Source organism: Durio zibethinus, chromosome 15 (genome assembly GCF_047325235.1).
Source record: "Durio zibethinus cultivar Kanyao isolate XHJ-2024 chromosome 15, ASM4732523v1, whole genome shotgun sequence".
NCBI classification, from domain to species: domain Eukaryota; kingdom Viridiplantae; phylum Streptophyta; class Magnoliopsida; order Malvales; family Malvaceae; genus Durio; species Durio zibethinus.
In genome coordinates, this window is record NC_143176.1 from 3,610,683 (window position 1) to 3,626,593 (window position 15,911).

General features: G+C 29.2%; 1 protein-coding gene and 1 long non-coding RNA gene across 4 annotated transcripts; both read left to right on the forward strand.

The window, feature by feature from the left end:
• Positions 1-8,486: 8,486 nt before the first annotated feature.
• On the forward strand, positions 8,487-10,837 carry LOC111301598 (NEP1-interacting protein-like 1). 3 transcript variants are annotated; one of them, XM_089744399.1, is made up of 6 exons: positions 8,487-8,714; positions 8,825-8,943; positions 9,623-9,774; positions 9,966-10,013; positions 10,160-10,324; positions 10,434-10,837. In XM_089744399.1, the coding sequence occupies exons 1-6, from the start codon at positions 8,644-8,646 to the stop codon at positions 10,584-10,586; spliced, it is 708 nt and encodes a 235-aa protein (XP_089600525.1). In that variant the 5' UTR covers positions 8,487-8,643; the 3' UTR covers positions 10,587-10,837. The 3 variants fall into 3 exon arrangements, with proteins under 3 accessions (XP_089600525.1, XP_089600524.1, XP_022753128.2); XM_089744398.1 differs by having other exon boundaries at positions 8,499-8,714; positions 9,966-10,049; XM_022897393.2 differs by having other exon boundaries at positions 8,509-8,943; positions 9,966-10,049.
• Positions 10,838-11,476: 639 nt separating this feature from the next.
• LOC149514533 (uncharacterized) lies at positions 11,477-12,731 on the forward strand. Its single transcript, XR_016328058.1, has 2 exons — positions 11,477-11,916; positions 12,302-12,731. It is a non-coding gene; the product is annotated as an uncharacterized LOC149514533 (long non-coding RNA).
• Positions 12,732-15,911: the final 3,180 nt, after the last annotated feature.

Sequence of the window (15,911 nt, forward strand, 5' to 3'; positions counted from 1 at the left end):
AATACAAAATATATTTTATAAATTTTAATTTGTTTTTTATTATTTAATTATTTTTAACTTAATAAAAATAAAATTAATGACAAAATAATCTTTAAAAATTGAGTTTTTTTATTTTTTATTTTTTCAAGCCTAAGTTTATAAGTATTTTAATTTTTTTCAAGAAAGTAATTATACTCATTTTATAAAGTTTAACAATTATAAAGCCTTGATTAATTTTTTTTTTCATCCTTTTGTTTTTATCTTAATATTTATATAAAAAAATATTTATGTGAATATCATATGTACAAGTTCATGAATGTTTATAAATATATTTGTACTAAATTAAAAATTTTAAAATAATATATTAAAACAACTGATACTTATATATATATATTTAAAATCAAAACGTTATCTGATACGATATTAACAAGCTTGATATTAAACTCAATTTTACAAATTGTAATGTATTTTTTTTTTTTTAGAGGCATTGGATTTGAAGGCTGTTTTTTAATAAAAAAATTATAAATTAATGATTGAACCAAATGTTGGGATATTATACTGAATTAATTTAAACAAATATATTATTGGTAAATCTTTTGTAGGTAATTTATGATTCTTGGCTGGTTTTACTTTAATTTAAAAAAAATTTCTCTTTATCTGCCTAGACTTTATGTTTCAAAGAAAGCTGCTACTGTTTCAAAAAAGGCAATCAATGCTTGAAACCCTTGTTCTCTGAGACACAAACTATTGAAACTGGAACTATTTAACGCAGTAAATTCCAACTTTTCTATGTAATAATTATGGGATCAAACTTCAATGATAACGACATGAGTTGACTACGAACATTCATGGTGGAGTAGGAACTGGACAGCACCTTCGCGCATCATCGAGACTTTCAAAGGTTTTAATTACAGTGTAAATTTGAATTTATATAATATTAAATTTGATTGAATTTTATTTTTAATTTAAATTTAATTTAATATAAAAATTAAATTATTTGAATTTGTTTCATTAGATTTGATTAATTTATAAAAATAAATTTAATTTTTATTTGATAAAAATTTGATTATTTATACTTAAATTTTAGATATTTTATTAATTAAAATATAAAAAATTAATTAGATTCATTAATTATTTAAATTGAATATAAAAATATTCAAATTTAATTTGATCAATAAATCAAATTATCTGAACTCGAATTTTACTCAAAAATAATCAAATTGAATTTAAATTTTATTTAAATAAAATTTAAATAATTTATGAATATTAATATATCATCTGCATCTCTAGCTTTAACGATGACATTAAATTACCATCGTTACTAACATCTCCAATTTCCCAACATCAGTTCTGGCTTCCTCATCATTTTCAACCAGCTTTCAACTATCCATTCGGAAGCCTATTCTGTTAATTTTGTTGCTTGATCCACTCAATTTCAACACATTTTCAGCAACAAATCATGACTCCAAAACTGTAAACATCTACCCTTTACGGTGACCGGGGGTGTTTTTGAACCACTCTGCTGCCACATATATGCCCTTTAGTCTAATAGCAGATCTAAGATTTTTTCGGATAAATTTATCAATTTTATCAATAAAAAAAATGTTAAAGGAAAAAATTTTTAATTGTCAAGAGAAAATTTTTCTTTCAAAATGCTTATGCCAATCAAAAATCAGATATTTAGGCTATTAGAGAATCATCCAAGAGTATATTTTGTGGCTTTATGTCGCAATGGATGATTTGTTTGCTGCATTCTTCATGTAAGTATGTGAGGCCTTTTGCAATTTCTAATGCAATTTGAATTTTCTGATGGGAGTTGGTTCCTCCCTATCAAGTTATAAATCTAATATTTATGATTCTTTTTTCTCTTTTTTTGTGGACTTACGATTTCTTTTATATAAAAAAGTCCTTCAAGTTTTATATACATTGTTAGGTTTGGTTTTCTTCACGTGGAAGTGGCTTAAAATCAAAGTACATTCATCAATAATCTTTTAATCCTTTTATGTTTGGTTATAAGGTTTTAATCCCTTGTATGAAAAAAAAGAAACAAGTGTGGTGTGGTGGCGACAGAAAAAAAAAAGTTTTGTGTAATTCTGATTAAATAGTTTGATCGAGGTCAATCTATTATTTAATTGAACTAAAATTTTATCAATGTATTCATAATTCATTGTTTTTCAATCTAAACAATGGAGATCGGGTTTCGAGTTATTTATCTATTGATTTCGTAAGTATTTATTAACCTTTAAATTTACTAAGTTTTTTTTCATTTTTTTCTTGCAAAATTATTTTTTATCAATATTGTTTAATCTTAAGATATTGTGATTGTATACCTCTAATTTTAGTTAGAGATAACTTTGTATTCTCATTATTTTGATAGTTGTGATTATTTATCATTGTTTGTAGTTTTTACTCCTCATTTTAAAGAAGTTTTTGATGTAAATTGTTTATGTCTTTATACTTTTGGTTTGATGATTTGTTTATTAACTTTATTTATTTGATTTCGACTAGATTCACACAAAAAAGGGGCAACTTAATTTTTTGTTACGTGATATATTTGATTTGAATATTATTTGAAGTTATTTTATTCACACAAAACAAGGGCAATTTGATTTTTCGTTACGTGATATATTTGATTTGAATATTATTTGAAGTTATTTTATCATATCATATGTATATATATAATTCAATAATCTATTATAAAGCACATATAAAAAAGGTTGAGGCAAGTTAAATTCCTGAAATGGCACATCTTCTGATAGCAAAACCAAGTGCAGATGTTTATACAAAAGATAGAGACAAAAAATACAGTTGGCTACTAAAGATAAATACTACAACCTGTAGTCTTCATCCATTTGGAGACTTCCCACATCAAATTTGGTCCCTGTACTACTGCTATATATTCATTTTCAAGAGTTCTAGACTGTTTGGCAATTGATAAAGAAATTGTTAATTTAGTTTAAGTGAGATTAAAAATAATTGTTAATGGGTAGTAAAATTAGTTTAAGTGAGATTAAAAATAATAATTATTATTATGAAAATTTTATTTATTATACTTTTAAACTTATTTACTTGATTTATAAATGTATTGTATATTTTATTTTATAGATTATTAATAATATTATAATGTACAAGTTCATGAATATTTATAAATATATTTGTACTAAATTAAAAATTTTAAAATAATATATTAAAACAACTGATACTTATATATATATATATATTTAAAATCAAAACGTTATCTGATACGATATTAACAAGCTTGATATTAAACTCAATTTTACAAATTGTAATGTGTTTTTTTTTTTTTAGAGGCATTGGATTTGAAGGCTGTTTTTCAATAAAAAAATTATAAATTAATGATTGAACCAAATGTTGGGATATTATACTGAATTAATTTAAACAAATATATTATTGGTAAATCTTTTGTAGGTAATTTATGATTCTTGGCTGGTTTTACTTTAATTAAAAAAAAAAATTCTCTTTATCTGCCTAGACTTTATGTTTCAAAGAAAGCTGCTACTGTTTCAAAAAAGGCAATCAATGCTTGAAACCCTTGTTCTCTGAGACACAAACTATTGAAAACTGGAACTATTTAACACAGTAAATTCCAACTTTTCTATGTAATAATTATCGGATCAAACTTCATTGATAACGACATGAGTTGACTACGAACCGGCATGGTGGAGTAGGAACTGGACAGCACCTTCGCGCATCATCGAGACTTTCAAAGGTTTTAATTACAGTGTAAATTTGAATTTATATAATATTAAATTTGATTGAATTTTATTTTTAATTTAAATTTAATTTAATATAAAAATTAAATTATTCGAATTTATTTCATTAGATTTGATTAATTTTAAAAAATAAATTTAATTCTTATTTGATAAAATTTTGATTATTTATACTTAAATTTTAGATGTTTTATTAATTAAAATAATTAAAATATAAAAATTTAATTAAATTCATTAATTATTTAAATTGAATATAAAAATATTCGAATTTAATTCGATCAATAAATTAAATTATCTGAACTCGAGTTCTATTTAATAATAATCAAATTGAATTCAAAATTTATTTAAATAAAATTTAAATAATTTACGAATATTAATATATCATCTTCATCTTTAACTTTAACGATAACACTAAATTACCACCGTTACTAACATCTCCAATTTCACAACATCAGTTCTGGCTTCCTCATCATTTTCAACCAGCTTTCAACTATCCATTCGGAAGCCTATTCTGTTAATTTTGTTGCTTGATCCACTCAATTTCAACACATTTTCAGCAACAGATCATGACTCCAAAACTGTAAACATCTACCCTTTACTGTGACCGGAGGTGTTTTTGAACCACTCTGGTGCCACACATATGCCCTTTAGTCTAATAGCAGATCTAAGAGTTTTTCGGATAAATTTATCAATTTTATCAATAAAAAAAATGTTAAAGAAAAATTTTTTTAAGTGTCAAGAGAAAATTTTTCTTTCAAAATGCTTATGCCAATCAAAAATCAGATATTTAGGCTATTAGAGAATCATCCAAGAGTATATTTTGTGGCTTTATGTCGCAATGGATGATTTGTTTGCTGCATTCTTCGTGTAAGTATGTGAGGCCTTTGGAAATTTCTAATGCAATTTGAATTTTCAAAGAAACATTTTGCGTAAACTCCTTTTTGTTTTACAAAACAAGTTGCTTTTCAAAACTATGTTTTACTTAATTGTTTCATCTTTCTACGCATTTAGATTTGAAACTAAGCAAGTGTCAAAAAACTTGCGATAAATTTGTTTAATATCCAATAAATTAAGAATTCAAATTCAAATTCTTTTTTTCTCTTTTTTTGTGGACTTACGATTTCTTTTATATAAAAAAGTCCTTCAAGTTTTATATATATTGTTAGGTTTGGTTTTCTTCACGTGGAAGTGGCTTAAAATCAAAGTACATTCATCAATGATCTTTTAATCCTTTTATGTTTGGTTATAAGGTTTTAATCCCTTGTACGAGAAAAAAGAAACAAGTGTGGTGTGGTGGCAACAGAGAAAAAAAAAATTTGTGTAGTTTTGATTAAATAGTTTGATCGAGGTTAATTTATTATTTAATTGAACTAAAATTTTATCAGTGTATTCATAATTCATTGTTTTCAATATAAACGATAGAGATTGGGTTTCGAGTTATTTATCTACTGATTTCGTAAGTATTTATTAACCTTTAAATTTACTAAGTTTTTTTCACTTTTTTTTTAACAAAATTATTTTTTATCAATATTGTTTAATCTTAGGATATTGTAATTGTATACCTCTAGTTTTAGTTAGAGATGACTTTGTATTTTCATTATTTTAATAGTTGTGATTATTTATTATTGTTTGTAGTTTTTGCTCCTCATTTTAAAGAAGTTTTTGATGTAAATTGTTTATGTTTTTATGCTTGTGGTTTGATGATTTATTTATTAATTTTATTTATTTGATTTCGACTAGATTCACACAAAAAAATGGCAACTTGTTTTTTCGTTATATGATATATTTGATTTGAATATTATTTGAAGTTATTTTATCATAGCATATCATATATATATATATAATTCAATCATCTATTATAAAGCACATATAAAAAAGGTTGAGGCAATTATAAAGCACATATAATTGAGTTTATCACACCACAAGTTGAATTCAAATTCTAATTTCATAAGATCCATTCAATATGAATTTTTTTTGTCAATTGCAACTATATTAATTTTTTTTTGCAATAGCAATTACAATAACTTTTTTCACTATTTACAATAACTTTATTCTATAGATTTTAGCATAACTAGTTATTATTATTATTTTTGTATTATAGTCAGATATCCCAAAATTTACCAAAATTAAATTAAGATCCATTTGAATGAGTTGTGAGATTGATTCTAGTGATATAATAAAAATTACTATAATTACGATTAAAAAAAATTCATTAAAAAATTTATATTGAATGGATTTCAATAAAATTGATATTTGGATATAATGAACTGTAATTAAACTCATCATACCATCAGTTGAATTCAAATAATTATTTTAATAAAATTCATTTAATATAAATTTTTCTATGAAAATTTTTTTTAATTGTAAATATAATTACTTTTTTTAATCATAATTACAATAATTTTTATTATTATTTTCAATCTTATTAATCGTATTAAAATCAATAGTCTTATTACTTTTTTTTTTTGCTTCCACCAAGGTTTAAAAAAACCATCAACTTTTGTTTTATTTACTGATTTACTTTAAAAGCCAAAGAAACTTTAAGAACAATTTCAATAATACATTGTGGTGCATATCAATTAAAGTGACTAAAAATATCAGGGGCTGAATCAATGAGGGAGACCCATCAAACAATCAATGCATTTACAGGACCACCTGCCCAATGCAGAAATATTGTCCATACTCCTTGCCCCTTGTCACGAGGTATTTTCAGCCCACAGAAGCTCTTAACCACTATCTTTGCTTCAGCACATGGTTTCTAAGAGATTTTTCCGTATTAATAATTCATATTTTTATATAATATAAAATAATATTAATTCATATATTTATATTATATTTTAAATAAAAATTATATTATAATTTATATTAATATAATAAATACAAAATATATTTTTTAATTTTTATTAAATTTATATATAATTTTTATTAAAATTTTAAATCATACCATATCTATAATTTTTTTTTTCGACCCCATTAGGCAATTGATAGGCTAAAGCAAGAAATCTAGTGATTTAACATTGGCAGAAAATTTGGGTATGGCCAACCAATGTCTCCAATGCCAATTGATTAGCTTTGGAGAGAGGATTCTTCCTTTAATGCCCCATTTGCATTTAATCCAAATTCATTCATCAGTCTTCAGCATTCAATATAGAATGTAGATAGACACCATCTTCCCCCCCTCCCTTTTTTTTTTTTTTGCAGTTTTCTCCTAATTTTTGTTTCAATCTTGTAACTTTAACCTCCCACTGACCTTTTCTTTCTTTCTAATTTTATTAATTTCATTTGATTATATTTCAGCACCTTTTTTTTTTAATTCTTAATTTATTTTTAATCTCTTTTAACTTATTATTTATCTGATTGAAAAAAAAATTATATAAATAAATTTTTTGAATTCATAACCATCACATATTAATTTCAATGATATATTAACTGATTCAAAAGATAATCGACTTCAGCAGCATCTCTTAATGATGGTTGGCTTGACATACTTTCCAAATTATGGATTGGCATTACCACACTTTTATTTTATTTTGTTTTTTCATTTTTTATTTGGGTCAATTTAATCAATTTGAATACATTAAACAAAAAAGAAGTAATGTGTAATCACATGATTGACAATGCCACTAAAAATATTATCAGTCATGTATATATCATGATACATGATAAAAAATACAATTAAATTGATTCGAAATAAAAAATGAGGAAAAAAATCCTTTTAACATAAGTTTTGTTGTACCTTATGGATTTTGATAGCTTTCCACAAACTAAATCTTGTCCTAATTAAAAGCAACTTTAGAGATCAAAGGTAGCTTTCTTTTCCTTTACCAAAATCATGAAAATGATGGAAACACTTCTTCAATACCACAAAAGCTATTGTGATTTTGAGGTCTTCTCACCTAATATCATTAATATTTATTTTGTTTTATAAGAGTTTGAGCTTCTAATCTCTTGTATTTTAGAGTGTTTTCATTACGTAATTATCATATAAAACTTGAAAAGAAATCGAATTAATGAAATTGTATCATGAAAATCATGCATATCATGGATATTTCACAATCATGATAATTTTAATTCCTTGCTAACTTATGATGTCTTTTATTAAAGGATTAATTTTATGAATGATTTTTGAATTATAATAAAATATTTAATGTGACATTTAAATTTTAAAAATCTTTAATGTGATATTTAAGTTATGAATTTGTTAATTAATATAATATTTATCCTTAACATAATTAATTTGAAATAATAATACACGATAAATAAATAATATTTTAAATACTATATTAATTAAAATTCAATTATATCAAAAGCAATTTTTAATATAGTAATCTTAAAAATATTCTAGCAAATTCAATAACTGATAGAGTGCTGCTCTCTGGGGTTTTTTTTTTTTTTTTTGTGTCATTAATATTTAATTTGTTTTGAAGGAGTTTGAGCTTCCAATCTCTTGTATGCTAGAGTGTTCATTACGTAATTATAGCATACAACTTGAAAAAAAATCAAATTAATGAAAATATTTCGTGAAAATCATGAATACCATGCATATTTCCACAATTATGTCAATTTTAGTATGTGTTACTGTTATAAATAATTTTTGATTTATAATAAAAATATTTAATAAAATATTTAAATTTAAAAAATTTTTAATACCATATTTGAATTATAAATTTATTAATTAATATAATATTCATCTTTAATATAATTAAATATAAAATAATGACACTTGATAATCAAATAGTTCTTTAAGTTAATTAAAATTCAAGAATATCAAAAGCAATTTTTAATAAAATAATCTTAAAAAATATTCTAACAAAATTCAAAAACTGATAGAGTGCTGCTCAAATCACTGGTTTTTTTTTTTATGAGAATCTTTAATGGCTTCCTTGCTAATTCGTGCGTGCATTAGTTTAGCTGTGGGGCTTAGCCCTCATAAATGCCTTCCTCCATTCCTGACTCTATAAATGCTTGTATTTACACCACGAACTGCCTTATCGTTAAAACCAGGCAAGCTCTTTCATTTTTCACACTTTTTTTTTCTCTTCTCTACACCCTTTTTTGAGATCGTTTCCAATGATAAAAAAGTGGTTTCCTGGCATAACTGAGGTGGCATTTAGGTGTGGAGAGGCTGTCTCTTTGTGGGTTTTTGCTGCAATGAGAGATCTTGGATTTGGGTTCTTAATTGAAGTGTTGAAGAGAACTGTCTTTGCTGCTTTCACCTGCATTTTTGCTTTAGGTAAGTCTTCTGTCATCAGAAAGTAACACATATTCAGTGCTACTGGTTGCTGCTTTCTTTAATGATATGATGATCCCAATTTTGTACAACAGTATATGTTTTCTTCAGCTTTTCGGTTACTTGGTTTGGTTCATCAATAATGTCACCAGCACTTCAGTTTTGTACAATTTTTGCTTACTCCGAAACAGAGCTAAGTACTTTCCAAGCATTAAAATTTAAAAAAAAAAACAGTTTCATTATTGAAATCTGTGTCTAAACCAGAAATCTTTTAGTATTCTTAGTTTCTTTGAGTCACCACATATAAGTAGATCTAGCAATTCATATATTTCATATCAAATACATGTAAAACACGAAAATTATTCTATCAAAATTCATATGAACACATGAATAGATAACTTTTTTTTTACCAAATCCATATAAGGTCTTTGTCAAAATTTTAAATTGTTTTTGCTTTTATATATTTTTGGTATCATTTTCTTGTTGTGGAGTGCCTAAAATTGCCAGTCTATTTACAAGCAATCTTCAGATATGATAAATTAATACATCAGCACTTTTAACAGCTTGAGCTTGTTAGTTACCTCTTGGAATACTCAATTACATCAAAATGTCTATGCAGACCAGTAGAATTTATCTTGGCCTATCATCTGTTTGAACCCAAGTTTTTATTTGGTTTTTGTAGGAGGGGCTATAGTAGGAACTTTTGTAGGAGCAATGAAAGGCCAAACAACAGAAACTGGATTTTTCCGGGGAGCTGGAATTGGTGCTGTTGCAGGTGCAATCACAGCTGTTCAATTGCTGGAATCATTGGCTGATGGGGAGTCATTGTCCAAGGTATATATAGTAGCATTTTGCTGATACAATCTTGAGATATAACTTCCAGGTTACCATATTTTAGCATTGCATTAATTTCATCCTTCACTTCTGACATCCATGTGGACAAATGCTTTTTTTAACTACCCTTTGGTGCAATGGACATCAAAGGAAAAAAATGGTAATTCCATCTTTAATTTGCTCTTTTACAGGGAGCCTTATTAGCTAGCTTAGTAAATGGGAAGGTCTTCATCGAATGGGTAAGTCCAGCAGTGCTAAAAGCTTATCAATGGCAAGTAAGTAAAATTTCTCGGTAGGCAAACATAATTATAGCTTCTTTTTTTTTTTAAAGCAATGGTGATTTTGGTTCACTTTTCATCTAATCTCGAACCTGATGAAATTTCAGATGAACTCACTTGAATCGACATACCGAGAAATCTCAGACATATACGATGTAAATGGAGCAAAGGGATTGTCTAGAAGTTGCATTGAAAAGCTTCCAGTGCATGAATTTCATTCCAGTGAGATGATCAAATCAAGGGAAGAACCTTCTTGTTCAATTTGCTTACAGGTAAGAACAATGACTTATGATTCAAGGTCTCAAGAAGAACAAAAACAATGAGAGAAACATGTTTTTATTTACCAGATAACAATCAAATGATATGTTTCTATACTTTTAGGGGCTAAAGGATGGAGAATTGACAAGAAATCTTCCTAGATGTGGGCACTTCTTCCACTTAAAGTGCATAGATGAATGGCTGAGCAGGCAAGGCACCTGTCCGATGTGTAGAGAACATGTTTTTAATGATGCTGAGGAATTGTTCAAATTTTGATTCACCAAAGAACAAAAATGGTGATTGGGTTTTGAATTGTGTCAATGTTAAACTTGGAAGGAGAATGAATGTTGATGGAATATGATGTTAAAAAGGAAGAAAAAAAAAAATCTGTTGTATATAGTCCATTGCAAGGTTTCCTAGCAAGTTTCATTTTAGCATATGGCAACTCCTTCCAAATAATATGTATATACTTTTTCTCTTAAAAATTAGTTTAAATGAATAATATATTTCTACTCATAATTCTTTAATTATTATTATCCAATTTAGTAAGGCATAATAGCTTTTAAATCATCACCATTTAGAATTGAGGTTAAAGAAATTAACCATGAAAAAAAGTTAATCTTTGAAGATGAGTTGCCTTCAATATGGATTCAAAAAGTTTTTTTTTTTTTTTCATAGGTCTTAAATTTACAAATTTTAACAATCAAATATAAAAAAAATTCAAAAGTAACTTTAAAAAAATCATTTTCAATGTTTCAAATATATATATATTTGAACTGAATTCATTAATTTTATATAAATAAAATTATTTGAATTCGCATAAAAATATATATATAGAGTAAAATTTAAAAATCTCTTAAATAAATGGGCTATATCTAAACCCAAATTATAACCAATATGGGCTAACATTATCAATTTGGGCTTCACCAATAAAGGGTAAACTCGTAAATATGTAATATTATTCCCCAAATTACAACTCCTTCATAAGAGTTAACACGGGTGAAAAAAAATTTAAAAAATAAAAAAATTTTGAAAATTGTAATATTTAATTTGATTTGAACCAATTTTTTTTATTTAATTTGAATTAAAATTAAATATTAAATATATATTAAATTTAAATTGATTTTTAGATTAAAAAATACAAAAAAAATTTGAATTGAATTAAATTATATATTTTTAAAATTTTTATAAAATAAAAATAATTATTTTATATATAAATTTATGTAAATATATTAAAATTTTTATTAAAATAATTTAAAATTTAAAAAATAATAAATTAAATTAAACTGATAAAATAAAATTAAAAAATTAATTTAAATTTAAATTTAAATTTAAAATTTTATAATATTATATATCATAAAACAAATTCGATTCAATCCAACCATATCCCCGAAGAGATAAGACCAAGGACAAGGAAAGAGACAGAGAAAGGGTGAAATGGCTTGGTGTAGTTTAAGGTCAATCCATGTTCCAACCATCTATGTGGGTGAACCACTCGCTGTCCATTGGTGGGGGCTGCAGGAGTTGTTGCTGGCTCTTACCTTTGGCTATCTTCACCCAGAAAACGCTCTCCTTTTGCTTGCTTATGCCTCTCCACTTCCCACTGGTAGAAAACAATGATTGTCAGTCAAATAACAGCTTTATCTTTTTCTTACCCTTTGATTTTGAGTTTTCTTTGATTGGTTGTTAATGGGTGATTTTTTTTTTTGGACTTGAATGTTAGTTTTAGTTGAATCTTGAAAGTGTTACTTTCAATTAAGTAAATGTGGATTTTTGGACTTGAATTTACAATAGTTAATTGATATTTTACATTGATTCATTTGTATTTTAGGAACTTTATTGTGCATGGAAGACGAATATTTGATAGCCAGAATGTTACTGTTTCCTGTTGTAAAATACAACCTTGAATTTTATTCAATGTTGTCATGTTTGGCTGTGTATATGACTAAATATCAAAGGTTTCTGAGTCATGACCATGTCTTGGAATTTAGGGATGAAGGAGGCTGTGGCAACTTAGAAAGCTCCAGCAGCATAGGGACCATATTCACAGGCCATCAAGGCCAATAATCTTCTCTTTGTCTCTGGTGTTCTTGGTCTTATTCCAGAGGTTTGTGATATGTTTATTGAAGATTCTTGACATACCAAGGTCATCGTCCTAGATTTCCCTTATACGCAAGGTACCGATTATGTCGATTTTTTCTATTCCAGACTAAAGTGGAATAGACTTAACCCTTGAATTATTATCTGGCATTACAATAAACCAGCGTGTTCTGCAGGCCAGATATTCAATGGATGCCAATGTCATTGCATTTTCAGCTAATCTGACTGAAAATTCTAGTTTCGCCTAAGAACTTTGGCTGCTGTTACATGTATTAATCTGAACATTGCATCGAAATAAAATCCGACAATTATATGTGGGGAGTTTTACTTGTTGATTGATGAAGCTCTCAACATCTGTAGAAACCAGACATGTTAATTCTGTCTCCCAACATGGTTTGTGTTGCAGACTTTCCTTCACCTGCTCCAGCTCGTTCAACATATCAGGTAGCAGCACTGCCATTGTGTCACGGGCCGCGCGTTTCTTAGTTTGAAATCATGCGTCCGTGTTGCACCAAGACTACTCATAGTCAAGGTCAGCCTTTCTCGAATCCATTTTTCCATGGATAGGTCGATGGATCCTTCAAGTTGCACATTAGTGAGCCTTTCCTGGCTCAGACCCTTTAGGGTCACACTTTCTCAAACTTGATAGGGAGGAACCCAACTGCCATCAACATATCAATCCATGATTCTCACGGTGGCTTCGAGCGTCCATCTCAACTCGTTGGGCTTAAGGTCTTGAGCACCGACCCTTGAATTCTCATAGGAGTGCACAACCCTAGTTTTCATGATATTATTACTTTTTGGCATGGTGAAAACCCAACACCATGCCTGCCTGCATCGTACACAAGCTTTCGTGTCAAGATCGTAGGCACAATACATATGCTGGTCAGCAACCAGTCCGGAGCCTTTAGGCTCATCTTATCCCATAAAACTCAGTTCTTATGGCCTAAGCTCTTACCTTCAATTTAGGTTGTCCGCACGCATGATTGACACCCAACATCATGCTAGTCCCGTATGGAGAATTTAAGTGTGCTGCCTGAGCTGCAGCATCCCTTTATTGATTAGTCACAAGGGTCTAGCAGCGTGTCTGCTTGATAGTCTGCTCATACTTCAGGCTTGATGGTGTATTTTACTATCCAAACACCATCTTATGAGCCTTTCGGTTCAAGAAAGAGAAATCAAGGGGCATAGCGAATGTTACCGCCTAACCTCATAACTCAACGCGAAAGCACAATACGAGGCCTATCAGCCTCAACCGTCTTCGGGTTTATCATGACTCAAGAAGACATTATGCCACACTTGTGACCTTACGATGTTCACCCACCTAGACACCATATGTGTATAGGAGTAGCTCATTTCAGACTAGTTAGGTCTTTGCTTGTTTGTTAGCCAAAGGATGATGGAGAGCTGATACTAGTCGTCTTCTTACAAAGAGTGTAAGATTTTTTTAGTCTCTTACTAGGAATCGTAAGACTGTTTGAAATGGGGATACTTTTCTCTCCAGTCATCTCAAGGCTTTTCTCCAATTAAATTAAGGCCTTGTAATGTTCCTCTTGGTCACCATAATTCTTTGATTCTGTTTGTTGCTCCACCAATTCACTCAAGAGTGCTTGTACACGATTTCGATCGATAACGCTCGATCGGTTAATTGGTTTTAGGGTTCTGCCCACTACTTCGTATTTGCTCGCATATATTGGGGCCTAAGGTTCACATTATCCACACATAATATCAATGACATGTTCTCATGCTCAAAATGTTCGTACACATCTTTAATCGATGGCATTTGATTAGTTACTCGACTCGAGAGTATTAACCCATTGGCTTGAACTTGCCTACGTATTTTGTAATCCAGGGCTCATATTGCCCATACATTATGTTAACAACCTATTCTCATGTTTAAAATGTCCGTACATATACTCTAAGATCATCATTCCATCAATTTGATCTCAACAACTACTTAGTTCAAGGTCAGTCATGACAGAATCGAGGCATACCAAGGCCTGATCATGATATTTTCCCCCACTTACTATGTCGATACTCATATCGATGCCAAGATCACACCCAATTCTCTCATTGCACACAATTGACATTTACTTATATGCCTTTCACTTGTGCCCTCATGGATTGGGTCGAGATCTCGTCACATAGGGCATCGTCCACAATACTCATCCATTATCGATGTAAATGGGTCTCATACTAGCTTTAATGTACCTCTGTTATGTTTTTATCTCGGATCATCAAATTTTATCTCGGTTACTCAATTTGTGCTATAACACAGCTTCACCCACGATCACATCATGTTGCGACCTCGAGGCACCCTTGTTGATTATAACCTTCAGTAGAATAAATGAACACCAATTTTGCCACACATTGGTGTGTTTCACTGGACGAGACCCCTCACACCAACCACACGTCTGCGACACCTACTCTTCGATGCGTCTCTTTGGATGTGGTGTTGAGGTCAATCGTACTTATACGGCACCACACATAATAGACCCTAACATGGTGGCTTTTAAACACTTTGATCATCTCACAACTTAGGTCCTTTCGACCCTTTCAAGGTTATTTTTTTAAATAAGACCCTTTGGCCAACCGTCCTCGTGACGGCACCTTAACATGCGCTATCTCGGTCACTATCTCAAACTCAAACATAGTGCTCAATAAATTCATGCTCCACTACCTTGGCTCAGTTTCATGGGGAATCACAAGTTTTCCTCACATTTACTTGAATTCAACTTGACTCTTTACGCAACCATGTCTCTTCAATGGTTTCACAACTCGTTTGTCTTAACTATGGCATAGCTCATAAGGCATCGCAAAGCCCATTCAATACTCAAGGATCCATTGATCCAAGCAATCACATTGTCCACTGACTTGCTTGACTCAAGGGTTCACTAATCCGTTCTATACTTAAGGTTTGTTGACCTACCTGAACTCAAGGCCATCCCTTAGGTTAGCATTTTGCTCAATCTCAATCGACTGATCTTTTCCCTTACTCAAACTCGTCCTGTCCATTGATCGGATGCATAACTCAAATGCCTATACCTTCGGCATACTCAACTCGATCGGTCTTTTGACCCATACATCTCAAGGCCTTGTCAACTGGCTAATTCCCTGTTGCTTGTTCCATTAAACTACACACTGTCATGGCTCGCTAACCACTACCATTCATAACGTCATTTCTCTCGGCCAACTCAAAGCATGGTCAATTGTCTAGCACACTCATGTGATCTTCTAACCACAAAAACTCGATCCATCGACCATCATAACTCACAGCTTCAATCTTTTACCAACTTCTTCAGCTTCTGTAAAATGGCTTCAAACTTGGACCCAAATGCTCAGTTCATACCCCCGCCAGGGTACCTGCATCATACAACAAGTGCACATATTAGTAACTAATCTTAATACGCATGACTTATGTTTTTTAAGACAAAACTCACTTTGGTCCACATAGCCTTATTCATACACCATTTCATGGTGTATGCCCTTTTTGCATCTCAG